The sequence below is a fragment of the Xenopus tropicalis genome, chromosome 6 (genome assembly GCF_000004195.4).
Source record: "Xenopus tropicalis strain Nigerian chromosome 6, UCB_Xtro_10.0, whole genome shotgun sequence".
In the NCBI taxonomy this organism is placed as follows: Eukaryota; Metazoa; Chordata; class Amphibia; order Anura; family Pipidae; genus Xenopus; species Xenopus tropicalis.
In genome coordinates, this window is record NC_030682.2 from 60,382,192 (window position 1) to 60,398,214 (window position 16,023).

General features: G+C 39.4%; 1 protein-coding gene across 4 annotated transcripts in view; it reads right to left on the reverse strand.

Moving 5' to 3' along the window:
• The window catches only part of cobl (cordon-bleu WH2 repeat protein), a 176,567-nt gene that overhangs the window by 77,495 nt on the left and 83,049 nt on the right, over nucleotides 1–16,023 (reverse strand). For all 4 annotated transcript variants that reach the window (XM_012965484.3, XM_031904059.1, XM_031904057.1 and 1 more), the window contains one exon: nucleotides 7,910–8,104. In XM_012965484.3, coding sequence (XP_012820938.2) covers nucleotides 7,910–8,104 — 195 coding nt within the window. The remainder of the gene's footprint in view (nucleotides 1–7,909; nucleotides 8,105–16,023) is intronic.

Genomic DNA, 16,023 nt, shown 5'->3' on the forward strand with positions numbered 1-16,023 from the left:
TGCATAAAAGGACATATCAAATGTCCTTCCGGTCACTGTACTGCAAAAGCTAGTTGATTGCTTAATATAAGTGCAGGTTATACATTTTCTTGCACCACAGTTATATGTTCCCTTTGTTTCTAACCAGGTCTTTTTTCTTTTTGTGGATTGTGAGCACCAAAGGGTAGGAGAAAGAGCATTACCTAAAGTAGGAGCCCTTCGTGCTACAACCCTACATCCATCTCCTAATAGTACGGCTAAATCAGGGTCATTATAAAGTATCGGGATGAGGCTATTTACTATATGTTTAATCTGATAAAACTGATTGCTAAAACTTGTGACAAAAATTGGTGTAGTTCCCCTGATATTCATCTTATTTCCATGTTTACTCTCATTTCTATTAAGGATAGGCCTTTTCTTTTGATCATTATCATAATTACTGTTATCTCCATTATTCTTGCCATATTTGTTATTTTTATTTATATTGTTATTATCATTATTGTTCATAAATTGAAATGAATATCTATTTTTAGGGCTGGTAACTCCCATTTTCCTTGTATTACTAAGAAGATCCGATCTGCTAAGATGTAATGCTTTCATAAATGCCACCACTAGGGATCGAAGAGTATAACCACGTTCAAGGAATCTATCCCGTAACTGTAAGGATTGTTCAACAAAAGCCTTATCTGTGCTGCAGTTCCTACGTAGGCGAATAAATTGCCCCAATGGAATGCCCTTAAATAAATGACCAGGGTGGCAGGAATCCGCCCTCAATAGGGAATTACCTGCACATGCTTTCCTATAAACTGAGGTTTCAATCTTGGAATTTTCAATAAATAGATGTAAGTCCAAAAATGAGATTGTGTGACTGTGAAATTCACTGGTGAACTTTAAATTTAAATCATTGGTGTTTAATTCTTTTACAAAACTAATAAAATCATTTTCTGATCCCTGCCAGATGAACAGGAGATCATCCACATATCTTTTATAAAAGATAATGTGATGTACGTAATCAAAGGTGCCTCCATAGATGTGGGACTCCTCCCACCAACCCATATATAGGTTGGCGTAAGTGGGCGCAAATTTGGCGCCCATGGACGTCCCACATCTCTGGAGGTAAAAAGTACCATCAAATTTGAAAAAGTTATGTGTAAGCAAAAATTCTATTGCACTTAGAATAAAATTCTTAGTGGCTAAATCATACGTGCTATATCTATCGAGATGATAGGAGACAGCATAAAGTCCTCTATCATGTGGAATACATGAATAAAGTGATGCTACATCTATAGTAGCCCAAGAAAAAGTGGTTTCCCATTTGACATTAGTTAGTACTTGCAACACATGTTTGGTATCTTGTACAAATGAGACCAAACGTTGGACTAGAGGTTGAAGATAAAGATCTACAAATTCAGATAACCTCTCATTAAGTGAACCAATCCCCGAAACAATGGGTCTACCAATAGGAGGACGTTCCTTCTTATGTACCTTCGGCAAATGATGGAAGAGGGGTATTTTGGTGTAAACTGGTATTAAATAATCTCTAATCTTAGCTGTAAAAATTCCATCCCGGTGACCCATGTTTACGAGATTAGTTAAGGTCTCCCTAAAGGCATGTGTAGGATTATTGGATAAGGGTAGGTAGATGGATTTATCCAGAAGCTGTCGCATTGCCTCATTTTTGTAGGTCACACTATCCAGAACCACCACCATACCACCTTTATCAGCATTTTTTATCACCAATGAGTGGTCATCTCTCAAGGATTTTAAAGCCTTTCGCTCTTGATTAGTCAAATTGGATTGGGGGAATCTACCCTTAGTTTCGGATTTTAAAGTCAGTAACTTCTGTTCAACAAGTTCCTGAAATCTGTCTATTACATTTCCCCTGCAATGTATCGGATAAAAGTCAGACCGGATATGCAATTTTTCATTAAGTATTTTGGAGTCAATTCCCACACGATATGAATCAATATCCGATTCTAATTGGAGAGAAAGTAGATCATGTAAACACCGTTCATCCTTGAATAGGAGAACAGTGTTTAGATCATCCGATGCCCTAATATCAGGCTGTTTAACAAGAGAGTTAACATTATCTTGTGAAGCAGATTTAATCGCAAACTCATCGTTGATGATTGTTTCATTATGAAAATATTTCTTTAAGGCTAATTTCCTTACAAATCGGTTTATGTCAATTATGGTCTCCAATACGTCAAAGTCTCTGGTCGGAGAGAAGGACAGGCCCTTTGCTAACAAAGTATGCTGCGCTTTAGTTAAGCATTTACTGGATAAATTTAGAACATACGTCTCTTGTGCATTTTGCGTTCCCGGAGACGATAGACCGGACGTTCGTCCCGCGGTAAAAAAGGCATCTGCTCAATGCTTTCGGAGTTGTCTCTTCTGCCGATGCGCTGATCTGTCCCAGCAAAGCGCTTCTGACGTGTGGATCTGCGATTATCATTATTAGGATCAGGAGGCGGGTTCCTTCTCATATTGCGCTCGTATGTTCTTAAAGAGAGCTATTTGGATTTCCTCAACCCCATATGATTGTGTGATCGTTTTGAACCTTGTGCTGGGCTCGGGGTTTGAACACCCGGGCCAAGTTTGATATCGGGTATATATATACAACTTTTTTCATTGTGCTATATATATTGGGGAATAAGTTTTGACTCAAATATTGAATATATCCTAATTACCCTTTGAGTTAGCTAGATCAATTTATTTACTGTACTATTTAATTTACTTATTTTTGGAATCCACGTGGGGTTTGTTTAAATTACATTCCTCCTTTATTTCCTTCGTTTTCATATACTCGCGTATTGCAGCTGTTCAATCGCACCATTATGTCCACTGCCTCACAGGGAGAGGCTCAGGCTGCTGCCGAACCAGGTTTTTTTGATTATACTCAACATGCTAATGAGCGTCGGCAGCGCCTCGAGGATGCTTTCTCTGGGCATCTATATGAGAGCGAGATTGATTTACCTTTAGATTTAAGGTTTCGAGACTTAGCAAAATTATCCCTGAAAGAGATGAATCTGTGGTGGGACATAGCATTATTAGAGAAATATACTGAGCTTAACATTATACCGCGGGGTTTACGGATTCGTAAGACACCATCCTTTGCCACTTACGAGAATGAATTCATGTCTAAATGGAACTTGGTGCTTACTGATTGTTCTATGAGACTTATGGGTCTCTTGATTGAATATAGAACGGACCAGTTATTTCATGTACAAAAACAATTAACGGAGCTTCAGAGGTCTTTAACCAAGTTCCATTCAGATGATGAATATATAGATTTATGCACTAGTCTCAAACAAAAAATTAAAAGGGCAGAAGACTTGGTGCTGTTACGGAAAATTAATAAATTAAATAGAGATAAACGTGATTTTGAGGAGGGACGTGTGTACTTACCCGTTCTGAGTAATGTGAAGGGTCAGAGGCTTGATGAGTTTCATAAACACATTCCTAATAGAACGAAAACCATTTTAAAAAAACCACAATCAAATAAATCAGTCAGATTTTCCAGTACGGAAGATGAATCATATGCTACGAGTGATGGCACTTCTTTGTGCTCTCCACTTTCTGCTTCGTCTTCTTTCTCTTCACAGCGCGATCGAGAGAAAAGAGCCATCGACATGTTTAATGATGTGGAGCCTAGTAGCCGAAAATTCTCTTTAAGAACATACGAGCGCAATATGAGAAGGAACCCGCCTCCTGATCCTAATAATGATAATCGCAGATCCACACGTCAGAAGCGCTTTGCTGGGACAGATCAGCGCATCGGCAGAAGAGACAACTCCGAAAGCATTGAGCAGATGCCTTTTTTACCGCGGGACGAACGTCCGGTCTATCGTCTCCGGGAACGCAAAATGCACAAGAGACGTATGTTCTAAATTTATCCAGTAAATGCTTAACTAAAGCGCAGCATACTTTGTTAGCAAAGGGCCTGTCCTTCTCTCCGACCAGAGACTTTGACGTATTGGAGACCATAATTGACATAAACCGATTTGTAAGGAAATTAGCCTTAAAGAAATATTTTCATAATGAAACAATCATCAACGATGAGTTTGCGATTAAATCTGCTTCACAAGATAATGTTAACTCTCTTGTTAAACAGCCTGATATTAGGGCATCGGATGATCTAAACACTGTTCTCCTATTCAAGGATGAACGGTGTTTACATGATCTACTTTCTCTCCAATTAGAATCGGATATTGATTCATATCGTGTGGGAATTGACTCCAAAATACTTAATGAAAAATTGCATATCCGGTCTGACTTTTATCCGATACATTGCAGGGGAAATGTAATAGACAGATTTCAGGAACTTGTTGAACAGAAGTTACTGACTTTAAAATCCGAAACTAAGGGTAGATTCCCCCAATCCAATTTGACTAATCAAGAGCGAAAGGCTTTAAAATCCTTGAGAGATGACCACTCATTGGTGATAAAAAATGCTGATAAAGGTGGTATGGTGGTGGTTCTGGATAGTGTGACCTACAAAAATGAGGCAATGCGACAGCTTCTGGATAAATCCATCTACCTACCCTTATCCAATAATCCTACACATGCCTTTAGGGAGACCTTAACTAATCTCGTAAACATGGGTCACCGGGATGGAATTTTTACAGCTAAGATTAGAGATTATTTAATACCAGTTTACACCAAAATACCCCTCTTCCATCATTTGCCGAAGGTACATAAGAAGGAACGTCCTCCTATTGGTAGACCCATTGTTTCGGGGATTGGTTCACTTAATGAGAGGTTATCTGAATTTGTAGATCTTTATCTTCAACCTCTAGTCCAACGTTTGGTCTCATTTGTACAAGATACCAAACATGTGTTGCAAGTACTAACTAATGTCAAATGGGAAACCACTTTTTCTTGGGCTACTATAGATGTAGCATCACTTTATTCATGTATTCCACATGATAGAGGACTTTATGCTGTCTCCTATCATCTCGATAGATATAGCACGTATGATTTAGCCACTAAGAATTTTATTCTAAGTGCAATAGAATTTTTGCTTACACATAACTTTTTCAAATTTGATGGTACTTTTTACCTCCAGAGATGTGGGACGTCCATGGGCGCCAAATTTGCGCCCACTTACGCCAACCTATATATGGGTTGGTGGGAGGAGTCCCACATCTATGGAGGCACCTTTGATTACGTACATCACATTATCTTTTATAAAAGATATGTGGATGATCTCCTGTTCATCTGGCAGGGATCAGAAAATGATTTTATTAGTTTTGTAAAAGAATTAAACACCAATGATTTAAATTTAAAGTTCACCAGTGAATTTCACAGTCACACAATCTCATTTTTGGACTTACATCTATTTATTGAAAATTCCAAGATTGAAACCTCAGTTTATAGGAAAGCATGTGCAGGTAATTCCCTATTGAGGGCGGATTCCTGCCACCCTGGTCATTTATTTAAGGGCATTCCATTGGGGCAATTTATTCGCCTACGTAGGAACTGCAGCACAGATAAGGCTTTTGTTGAACAATCCTTACAGTTACGGGATAGATTCCTTGAACGTGGTTATACTCTTCGATCCCTAGTGGTGGCATTTATGAAAGCATTACATCTTAGCAGATCGGATCTTCTTAGTAATACAAGGAAAATGGGAGTTACCAGCCCTAAAAATAGATATTCATTTCAATTTATGAACAATAATGATAATAACAATATAAATAAAAATAACAAATATGGCAAGAATAATGGAGATAACAGTAATTATGATAATGATCAAAAGAAAAGGCCTATCCTTAATAGAAATGAGAGTAAACATGGAAATAAGATGAATATCAGGGGAACTACACCAATTTTTGTCACAAGTTTTAGCAATCAGTTTTATCAGATTAAACATATAGTAAATAGCCTCATCCCGATACTTTATAATGACCCTGATTTAGCCGTACTATTAGGAGATGGATGTAGGGTTGTAGCACGAAGGGCTCCTACTTTAGGTAATGCTCTTTCTCCTACCCTTTGGTGCTCACAATCCACAAAAAGAAAAAAGACCTGGTTAGAAACAAAGGGAACATATAACTGTGGTGCAAGAAAATGTATAACCTGCACTTATATTAAGCAATCAACTAGCTTTTGCAGTACAGTGACCGGAAGGACATTTGATATGTCCTTTTATGCAAACTGCAATACGCAGTTTGTTGTCTATCTTTTGACGTGTGCTAATTGCAATATTCAGTATGTAGGTTGCACCACCCGCCCTTTAAAGAACAGGATGCGGGAACATATCAGACACATTACTGCTAACAATGAAAGAAGCCCTGTGGCAAGGCATTTTAAACTTTGTTGCGAATCAAACATTTCTATGTTACAAATACAAGTGATTGACAGAGTACTAGTGGATGAAAGAGACTCTGACAGGCTTTCAAAATTGTTACGCTCAGAAATGAAGTGGATTTTTATCCTTAATACTCGCTACCCTGCCGGTTTAAACTCAATCTTTGACGTCAGTTGCTATGTTTAACTATAACTCACCTTCATTAAAGAGGGAGATTTTGTAGAAAGCCCTTTTGGCTCCAACTTTAGTAGCCACTCTTCATTTACTATATAGATGAAATGAATTTTATAATGAATTCTATTGATCGATTTATTCACTTATATGTATATTTACACATGTACTATTTATTATCTATATATGTAACTCTATTTATCAATTTTTGATATTGATTTTGTATTATATTTAAATATCTACATATACAATTAAGTATTAACCTTAGAGAGGGTGTTAGTTTGAATAACTGCTAAAAGGAATATTTGTTTGTTGTTGATGTATTTCTCATGCTTGTCTTTTTAAATGTTATGAGAGGGCGTGGCTTATCTTAGCCTTACCTCCTTTTATGTCACATTGTTTGTTCTATTTAAGTTCACTATTATCCACTAACGTTTGCCTATGATTAAGTGTCCTAAAGGACACGAAACGCGTCAGGCGTTCATTTTAAACATGAGAAATAAACTTTAGTTTTTAGCAGTTTCACGAGTCCGGAGTGCTGGATGTCCTATGTTTCACTTTGGAGAATTTTCCCTTTAAGCTGCGGGTTCGGGGCCTCGAGCACCCGGACCACCACGGACTTTTGGTGAGCTATTTGGATTTCCTCAACCCCATATGATTGTGTGATCGTTTTGAACCTTGTGCTGGGCTCGGGGTTTGAACACCCGGGCCAAGTTTGATATCGGGTATATATATACAACTTTTTTCATTGTGCTATATATATTGGGGAATAAGTTTTGACTCAAATATTGAATATATCCTAATTACCCTTTGAGTTAGCTAGATCAATTTATTTACTGTACTATTTAATTTACTTATTTTTGGAATCCACGTGGGGTTTGTTTAAATTACATTCCTCCTTTATTTCCTTCGTTTTCATATACTCAGTCTCCCCACCACAACTAATAATCGTGAGTAACCCATGGTAGTTAAAAATTGCAGGTTATTTAAAGCGATTATTGTGGGACACCCGTGATGCATAAAAAATCAGGTGCCTACAATTTAACATGTGTGTCAGTTCACCTTCAACCCCCCTCTAGGCCCTCAACAGAGGAGGCAGCCCAGTGCCCCCCATGGGTTCTACTTTCTCTATAGTTATGCCATTGGTGAAAATTCTATACTGACTCCGTTAGCCTTGATGTGGCTCCGGGCTGGCTTCACAAACATGAAGAAAAATAGACCAAAAGCCAGTAGTTCCAGAGCTTAAGCAGGTGAAACTGGAGATGCTGGTTAGTCTATTGCCAGCTATATGTTATGAATGTTATTTACTATGTTATTTACTAACATTGCATTTAGTGGAACATATGCAGTTTGAATGTATAAATCAACTTTTAAACTAACTGAGTGAATACATGCCTTAAAAAGCTTTAATCATACATTTTTTTATGATACATTCTAAACTCTCACCTGCTCTTGTGTTTTTTGATCTATGGTTTTCTCAGCCACCACTTCCAATGGTGTTGGCTTTGGTGGGGGTGGAGCTCTGCGCTTCTTCATCTCTGGTTTAGCACCAATTGATGAGATATTACATAAGGACACTGAGGCACCCAGTGCTACAGGACGTGTGTTTACTGCAGGTGAACTTGGTGCTGTTGAAAATCCCTGTAATGACATGAAATGTGTTTTTTATTAGAAACAGAAGCAAATAAATGGCTTAGTCAGCAACAATATAGGGGCCATTTACAACCACAGTTAATTATACAAAATGTACACAGTCATTCAGCCAAAAGTATTCATTAAAGGTATTTATGTCTAAAGCCACTCCTGGCACTCTGACATAGCTAAACTCAGCAACGGTGAGTCCTTCCACCTTCTGGTGCAACTCAAATGCAATTAGCATAATATTGACAGGGAACCCTGCAGCTACCACCATCTGAAGTAGTTCCAGGTTTCCTACAGCAGGCTGCATCAAGTACTCTTTTAACTGTGAATTACTGTAACTTTTACTGATTGCTAATGGTAAAGGTTTCCAAAACAGCTTTAAATAATAATATGCTGAAAAATATTGTCATACATTTCAGGAATGTATTGTATTCAAAAGCAAAGCTTCATATAACTAAATTAAAATAACATGGGCATGGATATTGTCATGTATATGTAATTAACTGTGGTACCTAGTGTTGCCTGGTAAAAAAATACTAAAATACATATAACATCTAAAATAACATATTCAAATAGAATTTAAAAAAAAAAAAAAAAAAAACACTCTGCACATCATTGAGCTGTTGAGGAGTTCTTATGCCCATGCTTTTGAATGCTGGAATGTCATTGATCTGAAAGTTAAGCTTCTAGGTGACATGGGCTGGTAAATCAAACAGGTCTGCAGGCAAATGAAAAGCATAATAATGTTGTGTGGACCAGGCCAAAACCCACAGGATCTGCAGGCTGGGTGGGTTTGAGCCTGCACCTGCTCACGATATCAGCATGCTCTGATACCTACTTCGACTGCTGTCACTTATTTATATACTCACGTCTGCCCCACCCTGACATCAGAGAGGGGTGGGTAGGGTGCAGGTATATGAAAAGTGAGCACTGAGTTGGTTTGGATTCAGGCTGGGAAAGGGCCAACTAGAGTTTGGCATTAGATGTCTTTTTGTGAACCTGCGCATCACTACTAACAAAGCTCAGCATCCTTTAAAACCTTTACATTTCTGTCTTCTCCTTAGTAACTATGCTACATGCTACTGAGCAGTTTTTCAATATTACAGAATAGTCAGATGGCAGGCATAGGATTATGAAGTAACCAGATGGCAGACTGAAGCTCCTTTGAAAACCCCTAGACCAATGGTTTGTCATTTGCCACAATACTCTGCTAACTAAAGTTATCTGATGACATGCAATGGTAAAGTCTGATCAGATAAGTAGGTGTGTAATTTTGGGGAAAATAGATAACAGATTAAAGCTCAGCAGTTTTATCTTTTGCCACACTGTGCTGCTAAGTAGTTCTGCAATGCTATGGAGACATACAGTCTCATTGGTTAGAGGGGCAGGTGTGTAAATGGCTTACAGACAAAGGATGATTGCACATGTGGGCCCTATGTTGTTATTTTTAAACATGTTAAAAATCCTCATAATGGTCCCAGATACAGGGCCAGACTGGGCTGTCGGGACACAGGGAAAAAACCTGGTGGCCCCCACTGAGTGGGGGGGTTAGGGGGTGCAGCGGGGCCCCTAGGGGGTGCGGGGCACGTGGCTGGTGGGGGCACCTGCAGGGCCCCTGGGTCGGCAGCCCCCGTGGGCCCTGCACCCCCCAGTCCGAACTTGTCCTGATATGTTTAATTGCATTTGGTTAAAGGAAAGCCTTATCATAGAGGCTCCTCCATATGATTTAAATAAGAGGTTAGCCATTTTAGATCTTTTAGTAAAAAAAAAATCTATTTCAAACATGAGCTCCCTTGTTTGACACAGTACTATATAACAGCTTAATAAAAGGCAAAGCAGGTTAAATGTAGCATTGCAAGTGGCAAACAGTATCTAACAATGTCATCCTCCCTCCTTCCCTTCCTTTCTTTCTTTCTTATTGCCACATCTTTAGCTGTACAGAAATTATCATACAAGTTTAGAAGTACAAACTTTGTGTGTTGTGCAAAACTCACTGTCCTACATTTATCACAGTGGGTGGACAGCAATGACAATGTTCATTTGTGTAACAAGTAAGTTTTGTTCTTAGCAATGTGTTTACTTAGGCACTAGCAATATGTGACAGAGCCAAAGAAAAAATGCTGATGGGAGTTCTCGTATGTCATCCAGTACGAAACAAATGTTCTCTAGCTACTCCCAGACGTAATTTGTGTTTGGAATCATGATAATATTCTATGACATACAGTTCCTAAAACTCAATATGCTTTTGCTTGAGGTGATATTGTAAAACACAAATAAGATATTATTACACTGACTTCTTTATAACGCAATGCTTCCAACTAAAAGATCTATTTATTAGTCAAGCCCAAAGATGAGAGTTTTATTTTGTCCATGTGACATAGTGAGTAATGGCAAAGCAAAATAGCAAAGTACAATTTGTACAACTTGAAAAGGAAACATTTTTTGTCTACAGTAGCAGATACTCATCTATGTATTCATCCAGCCATACAAACCTGATTTTATATATATATATATATATATTGTGAGAGATACAGTAAATAAGATTTACTTTAACAGTATTAAAGGTAGCATACACGTAGCACCATACAGTAAATAAGATTACTGTTTGGTGTATTTAAACGTAGCACCAGGGTAAATGTCTGGTTTTGCAGCAAGTAGTGCTGTTTTCTGTTTAGCAGCTTAGGAAAAGCCAGATAAATGAGTTCTGGGAGTGAATGGAGGGAGAGTAGGAAAGACCTTCCATTCTATACTCCAGTTAATGATTTCAGTTGGCCAGCTGTAAGGCTGATGTCAGACAAGCCGAAAATTCTGCCTTACGCCTCATCTGGCATTAGCCTAAAGGTGGCCACACACGTGGTGATTTGCCATCGGTCGCACGAAAGATCGTTCAGTCAGCCACTAACCGTTCGGGGCTGAAACGGCAGATAAGGAGGTAGAAACAATAGGATTTCTACCTCCTTCTGCCGATTCAGCCCTGAAGGCAGATTTTGCTCAGGCGCCTTCTATGGCGCCCAATCAAAATATTTTAACTTGGCCGATCGGCAAGTCAACTGATATCAGCAGACTCCTGCGATATCGGTCGACTCGCCAACTTGCCATACACGCACCGAATATCGTACGAAACAAGGTTTCGTACGATATTATCAGTGTGTGCATGGCCAGCTTAAGGGAGTTGCCTCATTAGGCTGCAGGTGAGCAGCAAATAAAAAGGCCGTGGAATTACACAGTAGTAGGGGAATGAGTTGAGGTGATTGGTGATTAAATTTGGGGACTCAGAGAGAGAGGGGTGCACTCTCAGAGCAGGGCACAGAGCAGGAAGGCTGCCTGTCTGTGTTAGGAACTCCCAGAGGGGCTGGGTTTGTCGCCTGCCACTGCAAGGAGAAGAGGGAGCTGTAACAAAGTGAAAGGGGTCTCCGCACAGGGCACTGGGTTGCCTGCCTGTGTTAGGAACTCCCAGATGAGCTGGGGTGCCACCTGCCACTGCAAGGAGCAGAGGGAGCAGTAACCAAGTGAGGAGTCACCCAGAGAAGTTCCAGGAGTCACTGAGAAAGGTCTCTAAGAGCAGGGCACAGGGCGGGAAGGTTGCCTGACTGTGTGAGGATCTCCCAGAGGGGCTGGGGGTGCTGCCTGCCACTGCAAGGTAACTTTTCAACCTACAGTGGTGTGAAAAACTATTTGCCCCCTTCCTGATTTCTTATTCTTTTGCATGTTTGTCACAAAAAATGTTTCTGATCATCAAACACATTTAACTATTAGTCAAAGATAACACAAGTAAACACAAAATGCAGTTTTTAAATGAGGGTTTTTATTATTTAGGGAGAAAAAAAATCCAAACCTGCATGGCCCTGTGTGAAAAAGTAATTGCCCCCTGAACCTAATAACTGGTTGGGCCACCCTTAGCAGCAATAACTGCAATCAAGCGTTTGCGATAACTTGCAACGAGTCTTTTACAGCGCTCTGGAGGAATTTTGGCCCACTCATCTTTGCAGAATTGTTGTAATTCAGCTTTATTTGAGGGTTTTCTAGCATGAACCGCCTTTTTAAGGTCATGCCACAACATCTCAATAGGATTCAGGTCAGGACTTTGACTAGGCCACTCCAAAGTCTTCATTTTGTTTTTCTTCAGCCATTCAGAGGTGGATTTGCTGGTGTGTTTTGGGTCATTGTCCTGCTGCAGCACCCAAGATCGCTTCAGCTTGAGTTGACGAACAGATGGCCGGACATTCTCCTTCAGGATTTTTTGGTAGACAGTAGAATTCATGGTTCCATCTATCACAGCAAGCCTTCCAGAAGCCTTCCTGAAGCAGCAAAACAACCCCAGACCATCACACTACCACCACCATATTTTACTGTTGGTATGATGTTCTTTTTCTGAAATACTTTTACGCCAAATGTAACGGGACACGCACCTTCCAAAAAGTTCAACTTTTGTCTCGTCGGTCCACAAGGTATTTTCCCAAAAGTCTTGGCAATCATTGAGATGTTTTTTTAGCAAAATTGAGACCAGCCTTAATCTTCTTTTTGCTTAAAAGTGGTTTGCGCCTTGGAAATCTGCCATGCAGGCCCAGTCTTTTTCTTATGGTGGAGTTGTGAACACTGACCTTAATTACATAGTAACATAGTAAGTTGGGTTGAAAAAAGACATACGTCCATCAAGTTCAACCATAATGCCTATACCTAACCTGCCTAACTACAAGTTGATCCAGAGGAAGGCAAAAAACCCCATCTAAAACCTCTCTAATTTGCCTCAGAGGGGAAAAAATCCTTCCTGACTCCAAGATGGCAATCGGACCAGTCCCTGGATCAACTTGTACTAAGAGCTATCTCCCATAACCGTGTATTCCCTCACTTGCTAAGAATCCATCCAGCCCCTTCTTAAAGCTATATAATGTATCAGCCAGTACGACTGATTCGGGGAGGGAATTCCACAACTTCACAGCTCTCACTGTAAAAAATCCTTTCCGAATATTTAAATGGAACCTCCCTTCTTCTAAACGGAGTGGGTGCCCTCGTGTCCGTTGGAAGGACCTACTGGTAAATAAAACATTAGAGAGGTTATTATATGATCCCCTTATATATTTATACATAGTTATCATGTCACCTCTTAAGCGCCTCTTCTCCAGTGTAAACAGACCCAACTTGGCCAGTCTTTCTTCATAACTGAGACTTTCCATACCCTTTACCAGCTTAGTTGCCCTTCTCTGGACCCTCTCTAACTCAATAATGTCCCGTTTGAGGCAAGTGAGGCCTGCAGTTCTTTAGATGTTGTCCTGGGGTCTTTTGTGGCCTCTCGGATGAGTTGTCTCTGCGCTCTTGGGGTAATTTTGGTCGGCCTGCCACTCCTGGGAAGGTTCACCACTGTTCCATGTTTTTGCCATTTGTGGATAATGGCTCTCACTGTGGTTCGCTGGAGTCCCAAAGCTTTAGAAATGGCTTTATAACCTTTACCAGACTGATAGATCTCAATTACTTTTGTTCTCATTTGTTCCTCAATTTCTTTGGATCTTGGCATGATGTCTAGCTTTTGAGGTGCTTTTGGTCTATTTCTCTGTGTCAGGTAGCTCCTATTTAAGTGATTTCTTGATTGAAACAGGTGTGGCAGTAATCAGGCCTGGGGGTGACTACAGAAATTGTACTCAGGTGTGATAAACCACAGTTAAGTTATTTTTTAACAAGGGGGGCAATCACTTTTTCACACAGGGCCATGTAGATTTGGAGTTTTTTTTCTCCCTTAATAACGTAAACCTTCATTTAAAAACTGCATTTTGTGTTCAATTATGTTATCTTTGACTAATAGTTAACAGTTTTTGATGAGCAGAAACATTTAAGTGTGACAAACATGCAAAAGAATAAGAAATCAGGAAGGGGACAAATAGTTTTTCACACCACTGTATTTCACAGATATTCGGGTGATCAAATAAGGACTGAGAGAAATAAAGAACTTATTTGACCCAATACAAAGGTTATCATGGTGTGTTTATCTTCAGTACTAATTACAACCAGTACTTTATGTGCTTTATTTCCTCTGATCTTCTTTTATAAGAATCTAATGGAAAGCCTAACAATTTTGCAGTTACACTATAGTAATTCTGAAAGGTTGTTGGCAGTGTTATGAGCATTCAGAACTAAAACAAAATACTTTTAAGGTCATTGCTGCTGTTTACCTGTATTCTACTTGTCAGACTATTGTAAAGCAAAATAAACCTCACTCAGTTAACTCTGTAGTGACAGTTTTACAAAATATGGTTCATAAAAAAATATTGGAGACTTATTTCCCTATACAATTTTTGCTACAGTTATTATTATTGTGACATGACTCACAAGACTAGGTCTGTCTCAAAGAAATGGGTATGGAAAAGTGGTAACCAAAAGGAAACATGACTGATTTGATATTCACATCAGTTTTACAATACAAACAATATATATTCTGCATACACTAGACTACTTAATATAAATCAAAAAGAATAAAAAATACATGAATTGATGAAACTATGTCCATCACTACTGCAAAACAACATGTTCATTTGAGTTATTTGATAAACTGCAGGAGGAAGAGGAAAAGTTTACCAGCACTGCAGGTGTTAATTGAAATCTCCAAATGCAGTAAACTGTGTTTAATTGCATGCTTCTTTAGTAATGGAAGCAGATTTCCCTGAGCATTAAATGCAAGTAATAAAATTCATATGACTCCTGACCTATGACAAAATTGAACTCAGGCCTTCAGAAGTAAAAGCACAGTGCAATTAACAGTGATAACACCCTTGGCGCCTTAGCTCATCTGTTAACAAGAGCTATACTAATGAGTCTGTTCTTTTCCAAAGCTTGAACAGAACTGCATTCTATTACCATGATATCATAGAGGGCTGATTAAAGTGGATTTGCAGGAAATCATTACATATTATTATTGTTACATAGTAATATATTTAATTTCATGATAAAATGCATGCATACTTCTATGAGCTCTATAGCACGCAGCAAGTTTTGGAATTTATGTGTAATGTTTCTATAACGCACTTAACTAGAAGAAAAGCCTACTATGAAGTATGATCAAATTATAGACAAGTAATGTATTTATGGGGAATAATGAGATTTTTATGTTATTATAATTCTAGCTGGGGTTTGCACAAGCTGGAGTTTTCTAGCTGGCATTTCACAAGAAATTTGACATTACAGGTTTAAAAAAATAGACAATGTTATTAATAAAAAGCAATCTGCATGTAATACTGTAAATTTGTTACTATAAAGAATATTAACATTTTTTTAGTTTTCGCTGGGGCAAAAATCAAGGAGTCTCTAGGTTAATGCTAGAAACTTTAAGACAGTCATTGAGTTTTTAAGATAAATGCAAGCAGCCTGGAAAATGAACACACACATATACACACACACACACACACACACTAGTGATGTGTGGGTTAGCCCGATACCCATGGGACCCGTGGGTCAGGCGGGTTCGGGCCGACCTTGGTACATCAATTGCGGGTCGTGGGCGGGTTGGGGTTGAGCGCTTCCACTCACCCTCCCCACCCACGACCTAACACTGCTGACTTCCTCTTCCGCCTCTCTAATTTATAGGCGCGTGCCCAGCACACTGTGCCCCCTTTTGTGATGTCATTATGGGGCAGAGCAGGCGTGGGTCTATAAATAGAGGGAGTAAGCCGGGTAGGGTAGGGTTGGGAGTGGGCAGGTTAGAGTCGGGTGCGGGTCGGGAGTGAAGTGGATGTGATCGTGTACACTACTCCACTGATCTGCACAGACTCTGCTCACTTGCAGTGAGCAGTGGGGTCAACGCTCCATTGGGCCGTACCCTAAATCTAGCATTTATATTATGCTGCATAACCTTGCACCCTCATCAGTAAATAAAACTCATCAGTCATTCATCATTTGCTGTCCAGTTCTCCAGTTTGATCCCTCTGCTCTCT